Below are 15,285 nucleotides of genomic sequence, written 5' to 3'. Positions count from 1 at the left end.
AGGAACAGCTGCTACCATCAGACTCCTCAACAACAAACTCAGTCAGGGACTTATGTAAGGAGGGTACTTTTACACTTCATTGATGTTTTTCTCTCTGTATCGTACAGTCGGTTTGTTTAAATTTCTTTATTTGTTTACATCTCAACGTTGAGTCAGTTTTATATGGCATTGCCAAGAAGGTTAATTCTGCATGGCCCGCAGCAAAAACTATTTCAGGGATCGATGTGACGTCATGTATGAACTCTGACAAAAAATCTGAAATCCGAAATCGGAAATGTCAGATGTTTTACACGTCTGGACATGGCAAAAGAAACCTTTCCAATGCACTGTTGCCAAAAGTGACTTTAGTTAGGGAATCTTCTGGGGTTTGGAGCCTTCATAATGTGACAAAGACAAGGCCATTTCCTAACCCCTGTTGATCTAAGTAATGTGAATAAAACATCTGGGATCCTAGCTCCATGAAACAAGCCTTAGAGAAGTTGGGTCACTCTATGGTGCCATGTTCTCCCAGAGTAAATCATGTCTGATACCAAACTTTTTTTCCCCTCCCAGAGCAGTTTAATGATTTTGGGAGATGTAATGGTGTAAAATAAACATTCCATCATCTGGAATCCAATGAAGTGGTTCAACCACATCAGAAATGACCACAGCCAGAGTGAGTTGGGGCGGGGGAGTGAATTTGTCCAATTTGCGAAAACATTCACCACGTGTCATTTTTCTTACAGACAGGCCAGATTGGGCTGTCTTATCACACCCCCTCATAGAGGAGGGTATCAATCACTTCCCCGATCTCCTTATAGCCCCCTGGCACCCGATCCAGGTGGGTGCAGACTACCTGGGAGGGAGGGGCAATGACAAGAGGAGTCCACCTGGCTGCCCCGACAACAATGGTTGGCGGGAGACCCTCAAATATAAACTGCCCCTTGAGTACATTCATTCCGAGAATGTGGGGGGGTTGGGGTCTCATTGTGACATCATAGCGAGAGAGTAAATATTGGGAGATTACCATGGTTTCACTTGTCTTTCTGTATTATTGTGTAACAATAAACCCATTGATGACATCACACAGCCAGCAAACCCAGTTGCTGAGACTGCAGTCGTGTTCATTGTGAGGGTTGAACGTGGTGCGAGCGCGTGGCACAGTCTTTGCCGAATACCAGGGCTTTTTGGCCAAGTGAGGCTCACGGTGGTGACGTATTTGAATTACTACATCACACGTCACTGGAAACACCTCGCGTGTGACTTGCAGGAGAATGGGCAATGCCTTGTGCTGTCTACGAGTGGCACGAGTGGCTGGGGAAGAGGAGCAGAGTAGGAGATCCCTCACTCCTCGGAAAAGAATGACGTGCAACTGCTGCAAGAAGATCAGAGGCAGGTGGTTTCATTCCCGAGTTGCTGCGGAGGAATCGTCAGACTTCAATGTCGACCGCAGGGAAGAAAACACGCAGCAGGTACTCTCGGTCACGTGTGAAACCTTCTATGAGGCAATGTCGAAATGAACATAAGTTGTACTGTGTGCACAAGGTTCATTACTCACGTAAACATCAGACACTCATCCTATAAGGAGAGTTTGGTGTTTCGCAGCTAATTATCTCCAATTCAGTGTTGGTAAATCAGTTATGCTTTGTCTTATCTTTTTCCAAAGCATCTACAGATTGGGTGCTTCATTTATTCTGAAACTTAAACAAGGTCATCAACAAGTGAATCCTACTTGGAATTTATACATTCCTACTTAATAAATGGGTCCAGATAGTCTTATTTTTGTAAATTAAAATGAAAAACATTCTCTTTCCTTTCACAGCACAAAGGATCCCCAAGGTTTAAAGTGTAAATGATAAAACTGGAATTACTGGATATTTCAATAAGAACAGAAAAGGCTGGAAACTCCCAGCAAGTCAGGAGGTGACCAACCTGCTGACTATTTCCAACATTTTCTGTTGTTACATTTGAAGTATAATTATTTTTAATATTTCTTCTGGGAACAATTGGCTGTCAAAGGCAGGAATTAAATTCTCTTTATTGTTTTGGAGTAGGGAGAGTTTAGTGCTTTTTTTAGGAAGGAATATATGGGTTGGCACAACATCAAGGGCTGAAGGGCCTGTACTATGCTGCAGTGTTCTATGTTCTGTGTTTCTGCCATGGTGATTTAAGAGTAAATATTAACCAAGGACCCCCAGAAGAATGTACCCTTTCCTTTGGTTTCTGCCCTGGAAGAAAGACTGATGAAAGACTGGAGTCCTGGTTTTCTGGCTGAAATCAAAACAAGAGTGTTCTTCGTAAAGATGCACCAAGAATCTGTGGTTTGCCTTTCATCAAATTCAAGTCAGAAACCTCAGCCTTGAGTGTATAGGTGTAAAATCTGAATGTCTCTGGGGATTGACCCTGTGCCATGTGTTCAGTTGCAATGCCTTCAGCAACCCTTGAACCAATGTTCATTGGGCCAATCCTGAAAGGTGTTTTGCCTTGCTTTTTCCAGATACTTTTGTTTTGTTCACTGCCATGGTTCACATGATGAAGATAATGCTTTGCAGTGGATTTGAAAATAGTCATTAAGTTTTAACTGTGACTTTTACCTGCAAGACCACATGCTTGTTCTTGGTAAAATGTTTTTATTGAGTTTAACATATAAGCATACATACAGAAATCTGAAAACCACGTGACAATTCATTCCATTACGAGTAAGGACACGCGAAGAAAACAAAGTTAATGAAACTACATTCAGGATGACTTGTTAACCTCCAAAACAATTACACTCCAACTCCAATCATCCAAAATCAGATTCGCTGAAATCCTCATTTATCCAAAAGTTTACAAAAATTCAAATAAATGAAGATATCCAAAACAAATCAGGAATCTTCATTTATCTGAAATATTTTTCAGAGACAAACTAACCTCTCAGGTTGAAAAAAAAATTATTGCACGTGAAATTAGAACATCGATTGTTCTCGTTTCAGGTAACTCCCTCCCCTCTCTTTTTCTATTCCTTCTTTACCTTCCCCTATTGACTTTTCTCTCCAACTCTCCCATCAAACTGCACACCACTCACTCCCAGCAAGTGGTTGGAAGAATTCCTTGTCCTGCCGTCGTCCAGGAGAGCGGCCTCTCGGCAGCAGCCGGTTGGTCATAGCCCTTTCAGATAATCGGAGTTGTAATGTAATAAGAAATAATCTATATGGTGAACCCATTTATTGAAATAAATTGTACAAAACAAAAGAATAAAAAGAAAAAGAAAACAACTCGAAAAATTAAATCTAAAAAATACATCTAATCTAATGCCTCTCTCTAATCAAGGTTACCTTGCAGACAGAGTAAAATGGGGATTTTTGTTTAAGGTATTGGAAAAATTTAAATTTAGGCCACTCTTTATTGGTTGGGTGAAGGCCTTATATAAAAATCCATTGGCTAGAGTGGTGACAAATGGACAAGTATCTTCTTCCTTTATATTATCTAGATCAACTTGACAGGGTGTCCTTTGTCACCGGCTTCATTTGCTTTGGTTATTGAACCGTTAGCGCGAATGATTAGACAAGATAGTGATATTAAAGATATTAAGGCGAATGAGGAAGAGTATAAAATGAATTTATTTGCCGATGATGCTTTGATATATTTAACAAATCCTACGCAGTCGTTAGGAAGGTTACATGCAAGGTTGGAACAGTGTGGTGCATTATCAGGATATAAGGTTAATTGGGATAAGAGTAAAATGATGCCTTTGACAAGAATGGATTTTGCAAACTGCAGATATTGTTACATTTAAGCGGTTGGATAAAATTAAGTATTTTGGGATAAATGTAGATGATAATTATAATCATTTATATGAGTTGAATTATAGACTATTATAGCATAAAATTAAATTAGATTTAAATAGGTGGAAAGATTTACTGATAACTTTAATAGGGCGATGTGGCGGCGCAGTCTCCCATGGTGTATAACGCCACATGGCGGAGCAGCCATGGGAAGATGGCGCTGTCAAGGTTTTTTCCCTGCCTCAAGTCACCTGCCCAGCGCACGCCTGGGGCAGCGATTCTGATATCACAATGCACGAGGTGACTGAGCTTAGGCTGCCCTTAAGCGGGCGTGGGCTGAATTTGAATAAAAACGTCATTAATGGCTTTCAATGTGGTGGCTGAGTCTTTCTTGGTTGTGTCCATCACGACAGTGTTTTAAAATGAATATTTTCCCCCGTATTCAGTATTTTTGTCAATCAATTACATGTGGGATTCCTAAAAGGTTTTAAGGATTTCCATGTGCTGGGAAGATCTTTATTATGAAAAGGTAAATTGGCAAGAGTATCTATACAAAAATTGACTTGGAGTTTTATAATTACCACATTTTCAGGATTATTATGAAGCGGCACAATTCAAGTTTATTAATAGAATGGTTGGATCACAACAATGTTTACGTTGGGCTAAAATCCAAATGGCTCAGCTTCATGAACAAAGAATGATACAGTTTATTTATAAATGGAATGCTCAACTTTTCCAAAATTATCCTTTACCGGTGTTAAAACATTTCATGGAAATATGGTATCGGACCAACGTTGCTATTGGTGCTGAGGGCAAAATTTCGGCTAAAACCCTTTGTATTAAAATAAGCTTTGTATAAAAATAAATCACGTATTCCTGAATATTTGGGAAAAGAAAGGTATTATCTTGGCCGAAGATTGTTATGAAGCTGGAAATTTTGTTTCATATCAATGATGGAATGAAAAATATGGATCAGGTCCATGCTTAGTTACCAACTTTGTTACTAGATAATTTTGGACACAGTTTGAGATTACCTCGAAGGAAGAGATTTGAATGTTCAATTATTGAAGGAGGGGAAAGGGGATTGATTACACAAATGTATGCTTTATTACAAAATAAGATGCCTAAGTCGGATATTTATAAAGTGAGAAGTAAAAGGAAGAAGGATCTGTCGGTTTTAATTTCTCAGGATGATTGGATGACATTATGTGAGGACAGTGTGACTAAGCCAGTAAACGTAAGATAAAGATTCGTTCATTATAATTTTATTCATCAACTTTACTTAACACCTGAGAAGTTGAAGAGGTATAGATTTATCTCTTTGGATATGTGTTTTCAATGTGGGGAATAGATAGGGTCTTTTTTACATTCAGTATGGTTAGGTGATCAGGTGAAACCCTTTCTGAATGGAATTATGGAATTTTTATTGGGACATATGAAGTAAAATGGAGTTTGGAAATGAAATTGGATACATTTCAAATTGCATTTATTCAGTTGGAATAGGCAGTAGCGAGAAAATGTAAAGCTATAACCTGGAAAGATTAAATTGAATTAAGTATTCAGAGATGGCACATGGACTTGCAATCATGTATTCCATTGGAAAAGATAACTTACAATTTACGCCATGCGTCTACCATTTTTGTTAATGTGCGGGTCCCTCTGTGAAATGTATGGGTCTAAATATGTCATGGTTGATTGGTGACATCAAACCCGACTATGATGGTTTGTTTCTTTAGTTTGAGGTTGTAGAGGATGGGAGGGAGCTAAGAGAGGGGGTGGGAGGGGGGTATATATGGGGGAAATTTTTGTATGTTAATATGATGTATTTTATTGTGGATTTTGAATTTGATTTTAAATAAAGTATACAAAAAGAAGGTTACTTTGTAGACCACATGCTAATAGTTCCTTTCATTGTTGTTCAATAACATCTGATCCTTTCCTGCTTCTAAACTGTATTTCTGTGAAATCTCCACACAGCGGCTTCTCTGTGTATTTCCGGCACTACCTGATCCAATGCACTAATTGATAAAGTGGTGTCTGCAACCTATCTTAAGGAAGGCTGAGACGACCACAGATCGCTAGTGATTGTTGTTTACTTTCAAGCAAAGTTGGCTCGGCCAAGGGTTCTTCTCAGATCTCTGAATGTGCAGTGTGACAAGAGTTTTAGAGGTAGCTTGGAATGAATTACTCGAGCAGCTTCCACACACACACATTTGAAAAGCCAGAATTTTAGCAGGATTATTGCATCCTGCTTTTTGCAAAGGAGCAACAAAGTATCCACATACAGCTTGCCTAGGAGAGCATGTGGCGTTAGCAGGCAGAGTTAGAACAGCTTTGCTCTCAGAGAGGGAGGGAGTGAGAGAGAAGGAGTCAGAGAAATCTGTTCCAGAGGGACAAGCTGCCAAACTTTGGAAGGCTGCCTGGTGAAAGGAGAAGACTGGTGGTCTGAAAGATGACCTGAAAGAAAAAGGATCATCCGGAGAACCCTGAAGGGGGCAAGTTCTGTCAGAAAGACTAATTAAGAAGAAATCAGTTGCAGATGCTCTGGAAATGGAATCTCTCTCTCTGAAAACCAGCAAGAGCCCTTCTGAGTGGTAACCATTTGTCTGTTAAACACCAAAACTTGGTGAACTTTGTTAATGCTAATGTATGAGCACTGTTGCAAGAATTGCCTGCAACCAGTGAGATTGGACTGTGATCCAAAAAACTTTTCTAATCTTCAATACACTTAGTATTTGAGGGCGGATTAAGTGGGTTATGTAGGTTAAGTAATAAGTTAAAGTTCAATTCTGTTTTCATGTTCAAATAAAATTCTAAACTACTTTTGTTTAAATAACCCTGTGTTGTCGTGCATATCTATTGCTACTGGTTTTTGGGGTCATCTGGACTCCGTAACATTTTATGGGGGCTCATCCTTTAGGATTTGAACATTGCAGTTTCATGATTTATTAGTTGATTGGGATGTTTTTGCAGGCTATTTTTACAAGCTAACAGAAAGCTTGTGTCTGGAAAAACTGCAGCAATGGATGTTGATACATTTTTGTTACAACCATCACCTGCAGAACTGCAGAAGGTGAGAAAATAGGAACTGATGGCTATTTCTGAGGCATTGAAAATTGTTGAAGTTAAACATTGGATGAGAAAAGTACAAACGTAGAGGATTATAATAGTGAAATATTACATGTGAAGGAAAATTTGTTGAGGAAGACTCACAAAAGGACATTCCAGAATAATAGGCATTTTCAGAGAGCTCATGTGGACCAGATTAATAAACCTGTTCATAAGGTTAGGATGGAGCAGGATAGTAGGGCTGAAATAAAGTCTGGAGAAAATGTTCAGAAAAAAGATGAAGGAAAGGTAGGAAAGGACAGAACTTCTGTATTTATATGCCATTTGTGTAAGAAAGCTGGTCATGTGACTGTCTAGTCTTGAAACAGAAAAGGTAAAAACAGGTTTAACCAGAACCATGTATACAGAAACAGTGGAATTTAAGGAGAGCAGAGGTGCATAACCTGATCAGTAGGTCATGGATGTTTTCAAGCCTTTTGTGTCAGAGGGCTTTGTCTCAATAAAGGAGGGAGAACCACAGGTTCCAGTTAACATTCTTAGAGATACTGAGGCTGCTCAGTCATTGTTGTTAGAAACCGTTTTAACTGTGGATCAAAGGACAGACACAGAGGAGACAACTTTGATTAAAGGTGTTGGAGATGAGGTAGGGTCAATATTGCTTCACAAGGTTGTGCTAAATTCAGAATTAGTCAAAGGAACTGTTGTAGTAGGAGTTACCCATGCAAGGTGTCTCGTTTTTGCTGGGGAATGATTTGTCAGAGAATAAAGTTGGGTCAGTTTTAAGATTGACAAATTGGCCTAGTAAGGATGTGGTTAGAGAGGATGGTGAGATATATCCTGCATGTGCGGTAACTAGGTCTGTGACTAAGAAAATGATGACAGCTGAAGATGATCCAGTTGGGGGAGTCACGTGATGGAGTAGTGGCCGGTCAGGGAATTCCAGCCCTCTCCGGAAAAGTTAAAAAAAAACGCACAAAACACAAAGGTACAAGATTAAAATTTAAAACAAAGTAAAAATAAAGGTGAGAAGAAAATGGCAGCGAAGAGAGAAAAGTCGAAAACAACGGGAAGAAGAGAAGAAGAAAGAACGTCGGAAGAAGAAGGTGAAGGCCTTACCTGTCCGAGGAGGCCCGCCGCGGAGAGAGAAGCCCGCTCCCTCAGGTCAGTGGAAGTCCCGGGCTCGGGACTACAAAAATGGCTCACAGAGCCGAGTAAAAGTGCGCAACCGCGCAAGAAAAAAAACACACTGACGGGAGGGGGAAACAGCTGCGGAGTCCATCTCCACAGCTGAGAGAGACACCTGCAGCACAGCAGCTGGTGCAGAACAGAGACAATAACAACAACAAGAAAGAAGATGGTAAAAAGAAAACAAGGAAACAACAGATAGTCAATCCAGAGGAAGAAGAAGAAGAAGAACAGAAAGAAGTGGAAGAAGAAGAGAAAGGCAAGACAATGGATGTATCTTTTTTCAAAGAATATATGGAATCAGTGAAAGAATGGCAATTACAAGAATTTAATGAGATAAAAAGAAGAATTAAGAATGCAGAAGAAAATTGAATAAAATAGAAATGGTCATATCAGAGATAGGAAAAAGAGTGGAGAATGTGGAAGAACGAGAAATAATCGTAGAAATGGAAGTAGAGGACAAAAGAGAAATTAGAAGAATCTAATAAAAAAGTTAAAGAGGCACATGAGCTGTAAGCTCAGAAGACAGATATAATGGAAAACTACATTAGAAGAAATAATATAAAGATTGTGGGCCTTAAGGAAGATGAAGAAGGCAAGAATATGAGAGAATTTATAAAAGATTGGATCCCCAGGGTCCTAGGAAGACCAGAATTACAGGAAGAAATGGAAATAGAGAGGGCACATAGAACATTAGCCCCGAAACCACAACCGCAGCAAAAACCAAGATCCATTTTAGTAAAATTTTTAAGATATACAACAAGAGAAAATATATTGGAGAAAGCAATGAAGAAAATAAGAGAAGACAAAAAGCCACTGGAATACAAAGGTCAAAAATTTTTTTTCTATCCAGACATAAGTTTTGATCTCCTGAAGAAGAGGAAGGAGTTCAATACAGCAAAAACGATCTTATGGAAAAAAGGATATAAATTTATGTTAAAGTACCCAGCGGTACTTAAAATAGTTATTCCAGGGCAACAAAACAGACTATTCTCGGATCCAGAGGAAGCACGAAAATTTGCAGAACAACTACAAAACAAGCAGAGAGATGAAGACATGTAATGAGAGTAAAAATGACCACGAACTATATGTATGTGTGTATATGGGTATATGTATGTATATATTATATATATATATAATATATATATATTTTATATATATATATATATTAATATATATTTATTATATATATATATATATATATATATGTAGATGTGTATGTATGTGTGTGTATACATGAATGTATACGTATTTAGAGGAAAATATATAGAGTATAGATAAGAATTAATAAGGGAATGAAAGGGAATAGAGGGAATAAGGAGGGAATTAAAAGAGTGACCTTTGTTACATATGAAAATTGAAATCTTTTCCGGTGGGGGGCTGGGTGGGGATGAGTTATGGTCACTGCAAAATCAGTTGACATTTGCGAGTGAATTCGCAAATCCAAATGGAGAGGGGAGATGTGTTTGCCCAACAAGAGATAAAGGGCAACTCAGGAGGGGGAGGGGAGAATGGGGTTAAAGAAGTTTTAAATAGGAGAATAAGGAAAATGTTTGATGTTTTAGAAATGTTGTCTTATAAAGTGTTCAAAACAAGAAAACAGAAATGGATAAGAAGGAAAGATGATGATGGAGAAACGGAAAGGGAAGATAAACAAAGTATGAAATGGCTACGTTGAACTATATGACTTTAAATATTAACGGAATACATAACCAAATCAAAAGGAAGAAACTGCTAAATTTACTGAAAAAAGAAAAAATTGATATAACATTTGTGCAAGAAACACATTTAACTGAATTGGAGCACAAGAAATTAAAGAGAGATTGGGTAGGTCATGTAACAGAAGCGTCGTACAATTCAAAAGCAAGAGGAGTAGCTATATTAATCAGTAAAAATGTACCAATTAAAATAGAAGAGGAAATAATAGATCCAGCAGGGAGATATGTAATGATAAAATGTCAGATATATTTGGAGTTTTGGAATCTACTCAAGGTATATTCACCTAACGAAGAAGATCAAAAGTTTATGCAAGATATTTTTTTGAAGATAGCAGATACGCAAGGGAACATATTAATAGGAGGGGATTTCAACCTTAATTTGGATACAAATATGGATAAAACTGGGAAAAAAATTAACAGAAAGAACAAAGTAACCAAATTTATAATTAAATCGATGCAAGAAATGCAACTTTTGGATATATGGAGGAAACAACACCCAAAGGAAAAGGAATATTCATATTATTCGGGTAGACATAAAACATACTCAAGAATAGACCTATTTCTGTTATCAGCTCGTAAGCAAGATAGAGTAAGAAAAACAGAATATAAAGCTAGAATATTATCGGACCATTCACCCTTGATATTGACAACAGAGTTAGAGGACATCCCTCCAAGAATGTATAGATGGAAATTAAACTCCATGCTACTTAAAAGGCAGGATTTTAGAGAATTCATTGAAAGACAAATTAAAATGTACTTTGAAATAAATACGGAATCAGTGAAAGATAAGTTTATACTATGGGATGCAATGAAAGCGTTCATTAGAGGGCAAATAATAAGTTATGTAACCAAGATGAAGAAGGACTATAATCAGGAAACAGAGCAGTTGGAAAGGGAAATAGTAAATATAGAAAAAGAATTAGCAATGAAGGAAGATACAACTAAAAGAAGAGAATTGGCAGATCAAAAAATAAAATATGAAACACTACAAACATATAAGGTGGAGAAGAACATAATGAAGACAAAACAGAAATATTATGAACTAAGGGAAAAAACGCACAAAATCCTAGCATAGCAGCTTAAGACAGAACAAGCTAAGAAAATTGTATTGGCATCAAGGAAAAAAGACAAACAAATCACATATAATCCAACGGAGATCAATGAAAACTTTAGAGAATTCTATGAACAATTATACCAAACTAAAAACGAAGGGAAAGAAGGCAAAATAGATGAATTTTTAACTAAAATTGAACTACCAAAATCACAAATAGAGGAATAAATTAAATTAACAGAACCATTTGAAATAGTAGAAATACAAGAGATAATAAAAAAAAACTACCAAATAATAAAACACCAGGAGAGGATGAATTCCCAATAGAATTCTATAAAACATTTAAAGATTTATTAATTTCTCCCCTCCTGGAAGTAATCAACCAGATTGACAAAACACAAAGCTTACCAGATTCATGTAAAACAGCAATAATTACAGTAATACCAAAGCAAGGGAAAGATCCACTCGCACCAGCATCATATAGACCAATATCATTACTTAACACAGATTATAAGATAATAGCTAAACTATTAGCAAACAGATTAGCAGATTATGTACCTAAAATGGTAAATCTAGACCAAACTGGATTTATTAAAAAAAGACGCACAACAGACAATATTTGTAAATTTATTAACTTAATTCATGCAGTAGAAGGGAGTAAAGCGCCAACAGTAGCAGTTGCTTTAGACGCAGAGAAGGCCTTTGAAATGAAAGGGGAGGGATTAGACGAAGGGGCCCGAGAAATGAAGGCAGTGTTAGGGAGACATGAGCAGGGAAATGATGAAGCGGAATTCCGTCGATGCCCGTGTGTGTGTATAGGAGGCTGGTCTTTAGTATTTTCCATCCTTTTCGTATTGATCCAAGACTGGGCAAGACCACGTGTTGCCCATGTGCATATTCCGATGAAATGGTGTGGAATGGCCCCTGTTTATAAACAGGCATCTTCCACTCAAGTGGTTTCACATCCTCCTCAATCCCAAGGGTTTGCAAATAGATGAGGGAATATGGAATTGCTGCCAGGAAAGTACAACACGTCTTCAAACTAACAGGATTTTGCAATTTGTAGGAAACAACAGAAGATCACCTACAAAAACATAAGAAGACAGTAGGTGATCTTCTGAAATGGTTGGCAGTCGAGGGTCACTATGGAGTTCATATCACCGAAGACGAATTCTACGCATTAGGTGATGGTTTCCAGCTGGAGGAAGAGGACGATGCGATGTGGTCATTTGCTGAGATGGGCGAAAGACTGAATGACCACCAGCAAGGCCTGAAGGTATGAACACTTCCAGGTGTTTTGGATAAATGTATATTCGAATAATTGTAAAAATATTTTGGATTGGACTTTTCATCAGAACCTCTGATCAGTACAGATTTGATGAAAGGCGACTGACTAAATTTCACTTAAATAATGACTAACACAATTTCCAAATGAGGTTGAATTGAATTTTGACGATCTTCTCCCAATCCTATTCAAAGATCTAGCAGATCCTCTTTCTAACTCAGTCCTACTTTCTGTTCTTTGCTCTGGCCCAGTCACGCAAGTGATGAGAGATGACGGGAATATGATTAACTTACTTGTGAAGGGGCAGTGATTGACGATGGTCACAGAGACCCTTCACTAACAATCTCACCATGGCAGCTTCTTAACAAAAACTCTTCACCTCAGTAATGCTGTATTCACATATAATGTGGATATTGATGTTGTAAAGGGAAGAACCTCCTCCCCTATTTTGATAACTCCAGCACCCACTCATGTGATTAACTCTTTATAACCCATTGAATGGGCCATGCAAGCTATTCACAACCAAAAAGGGTTGAGGAAGCATACACCACCGGAATGAATTCTGGCGTAGCAACGTCACTGTTCGTCCACTCAACCAGGCCAGATCCTTGTGCAGATCTAGGGATTGGTTTGGAAAAGAGAGTGAGTAAGGCTACACCCCCTCACTACCACAATTTTCCTGTTGTTGAAGCAACTGTTGGTGACAGCAGGAGCAGAAAGATCCATCCCATGTTTCTCCAGGGGCTCCCTCAATTCTGATGTGTGGTAGCACCATTGTGCTAAATGGGATAGATTCAGAATAAATTGACAGCTGGAATCACAGTGGCCAAAAGGTACGATGGGCCTTTAACATTTGCAGCAGGAAAGTGTTACTTACCATCGTTAGTTCTCCCATTACAACCAAGACAAGTCATCACCATGGTTTAATGGGGAATTCAGATGCACATGAGGTGCCAGACTGATAATCTTACAACATTGGACAGTGGGCAGGCAATGCAGAAAAAAAAATAACATTCCAAAGACAGAATTAACCGCTGATGAAATTTGAGCTCTGTCGTCATTCCAGCTGGATCATGAACAGTAAACAGGAAAAGAGGGACCAAGGGTCACCTCATTCTCAGTGGAGGTAGGCCTCAGCTTCTGAATAACAAAGTTGGGGTTAAGACACTTTCTAGCATGTTCCATCAGGTTCTTCCGACACCATCACAGAAATCACTTTCACCCCATTTATTTTACTTTGGAACACCAAGTGCAAATAGGACTAGACTGAAGAAGTTCAGTCCAGATTTTTTTGCACCTCTTGTCACAGTTGATGCACTGACATCTTTCTGACAAAGTGGCAAATTCTTCTGGTATCTGGTCCATCTACCAAAAGCAGACACAGCCATACTTTAATAATCAGCTGCCCGATGGAAAGTGTGGCCCACACACTGTGACATAAAGTGGCATTGTTCACCAATAACCTGCATAATGGTACTTCATTTGGGTGTTGTCACATGACTCCAGGTCTCCTTCTCACTGTGGTCCTAACATGGACCAGCCATTTTGAGTACTGTAATAACCAAAGCAGATCAGAGGCTACCTGTCAAGCAGTAGGTGGCGAACCTTTGCTCCGCACTTGCCTGGATGAGCACAATTCCCAAAGGGCCCAAGGACCTCAACAGCAGAGCAAAGCAGTTGGCTTGATTGGCCCTCCATTCATTCTCTCCACTGAGGTGGTCCTGTATCCTATCAACAGAGTGAACGACATCTACTCGACTCCAAGAATATGTCCAAAGAGGTGCCACCTGACATGGACAGGGACGTGCGGTAGGTCTGTAGGAACATTACTACCTGCTGATTCCCCTTTACACTCCTATCCCTTCTCAGGGGCTAAATTCAGAACTCCCAACCTTACAACTTTGTAGAAAGACCTTGACAAGTAGCATGACAGCTATTCAAGAAGGTGGTCCATGATGATATTGCCGGCAGTGAGGCAGAACTAATCAGTTTGGGCCCTGGCAGGGACACCTGCATCTTGAAGTACTAATGTGAAAATGATAATAACCCAGAATGTTTTCACTAAAATGGGGATAGATTTTCATGTTTGTCATTCCTTAATATGCAGTGCTCAAGTCAGATTTTCATCGTTAAAAAAGAGCAAAGATCTTTAAACATTTACCAATTGGTGTTATCTTCTTTTCGTAAAGCATTGCTTAACATATATGCAAATTATTGCCCTGTGTGTGCTTGACAGCCTGGTTTGTTTTGGAATAAGGCGACTTGAATAAAGTCTTGTCAAGTCCAAAGGATGTTGAACAAAATGGTAAAGATAAATACAATAAAGTCACCGTTATGTCTCTGTGTGGGAGGCTTCTTAAATAACTTAGAGATGCAAGATTCAAATAGCAGAAGAGATTTTACTTATTGATGCCTTCCACCATGCCAGGAAATGTTCATACTCACATAGACATGCACCCCACATTGGTGCACGACATTTACGACAGTGAGATGGGTGTGTTATCTCGTCAGGATCATGTGAACTCTTTTGTAACTTCCTAGGAATACACCCTTCTCACTGTGGTAACCGTCGTGCACTACTGGGGGGCACCTATACATGAGTATGAGTGTGAACAGTTTCCTGAGATGGTGGAAGGCATCAGTAAGTAAACTCCCTTCTGTTATTTGAATCTTGCATCTTTAAGTTATTTAAGAATCCTCCCAGGTAACACGGAGACAGAACATGTTGGCAGTGGTCGGTCTAAGAGAACAAGAATAAAACTATAAAATTGATTGGAAGTGACTGAAATCTGAAGGGGAAGAAGAGAAAAAGTACACCTGGAAATGAATGGCTGGTGCAACAGCAGTTCACCCAGTGATGGACGGGAGGCTGAAGACATTGTTGAATCGTTCAAAACGTTTCAGCAGATGTACAATTTAGTAGTGAAAAGCTATTTTAAAATTGCAACAGCGAGGAGAAGGTTAGTTCTATACATGTCTGGACAGGGGAGCCAGGCCGTGACTTATTTAAAAGCTGAGAGCTTACGGGGTGGAGAAAAATGATCCAGAGCAGATATTTGCAAAGGTTGTTTCTCACCTTGAACTCAGCTCTAATCCTAGACTTGAATGCAATGAATTTCAAGGTTTTGTGTAAGAGACTGATGAGACTGTTACTAACTTCCTTACTACACCAAAAATTAATGCTGCAAAATGCAGATGGAAGGATATAGAGGAAAGATTAGCTGATCCACT

The 15,285-nt window shown here is 38.8% G+C and overlaps 1 protein-coding gene across 1 annotated transcript in view; it reads left to right on the top strand.

Moving 5' to 3' along the window:
* Window positions 1–1,077: 1,077 nt before the first annotated feature.
* LOC138750468 (microtubule-actin cross-linking factor 1-like) overlaps window positions 1,078–15,285 on the top strand; it is a 30,798-nt gene continuing 16,590 nt past the window's right edge. The window contains exons 1-2 of the mRNA XM_069912532.1: window positions 1,078–1,451; window positions 11,836–12,045. Of these exons, the coding sequence (XP_069768633.1) occupies window positions 1,254–1,451; window positions 11,836–12,045 (408 nt within the window). The 5' untranslated portion in view covers window positions 1,078–1,253. The remainder of the gene's footprint in view (window positions 1,452–11,835; window positions 12,046–15,285) is intronic.

This window comes from Narcine bancroftii, unplaced genomic scaffold (genome assembly GCF_036971445.1).
Source record: "Narcine bancroftii isolate sNarBan1 unplaced genomic scaffold, sNarBan1.hap1 Scaffold_152, whole genome shotgun sequence".
In the NCBI taxonomy this organism is placed as follows: domain Eukaryota; kingdom Metazoa; phylum Chordata; class Chondrichthyes; order Torpediniformes; family Narcinidae; genus Narcine; species Narcine bancroftii.
The sequence above is the reverse complement of the archived record's forward strand: the minus strand, read 5'-3'. Positions and strand labels throughout refer to the sequence as shown.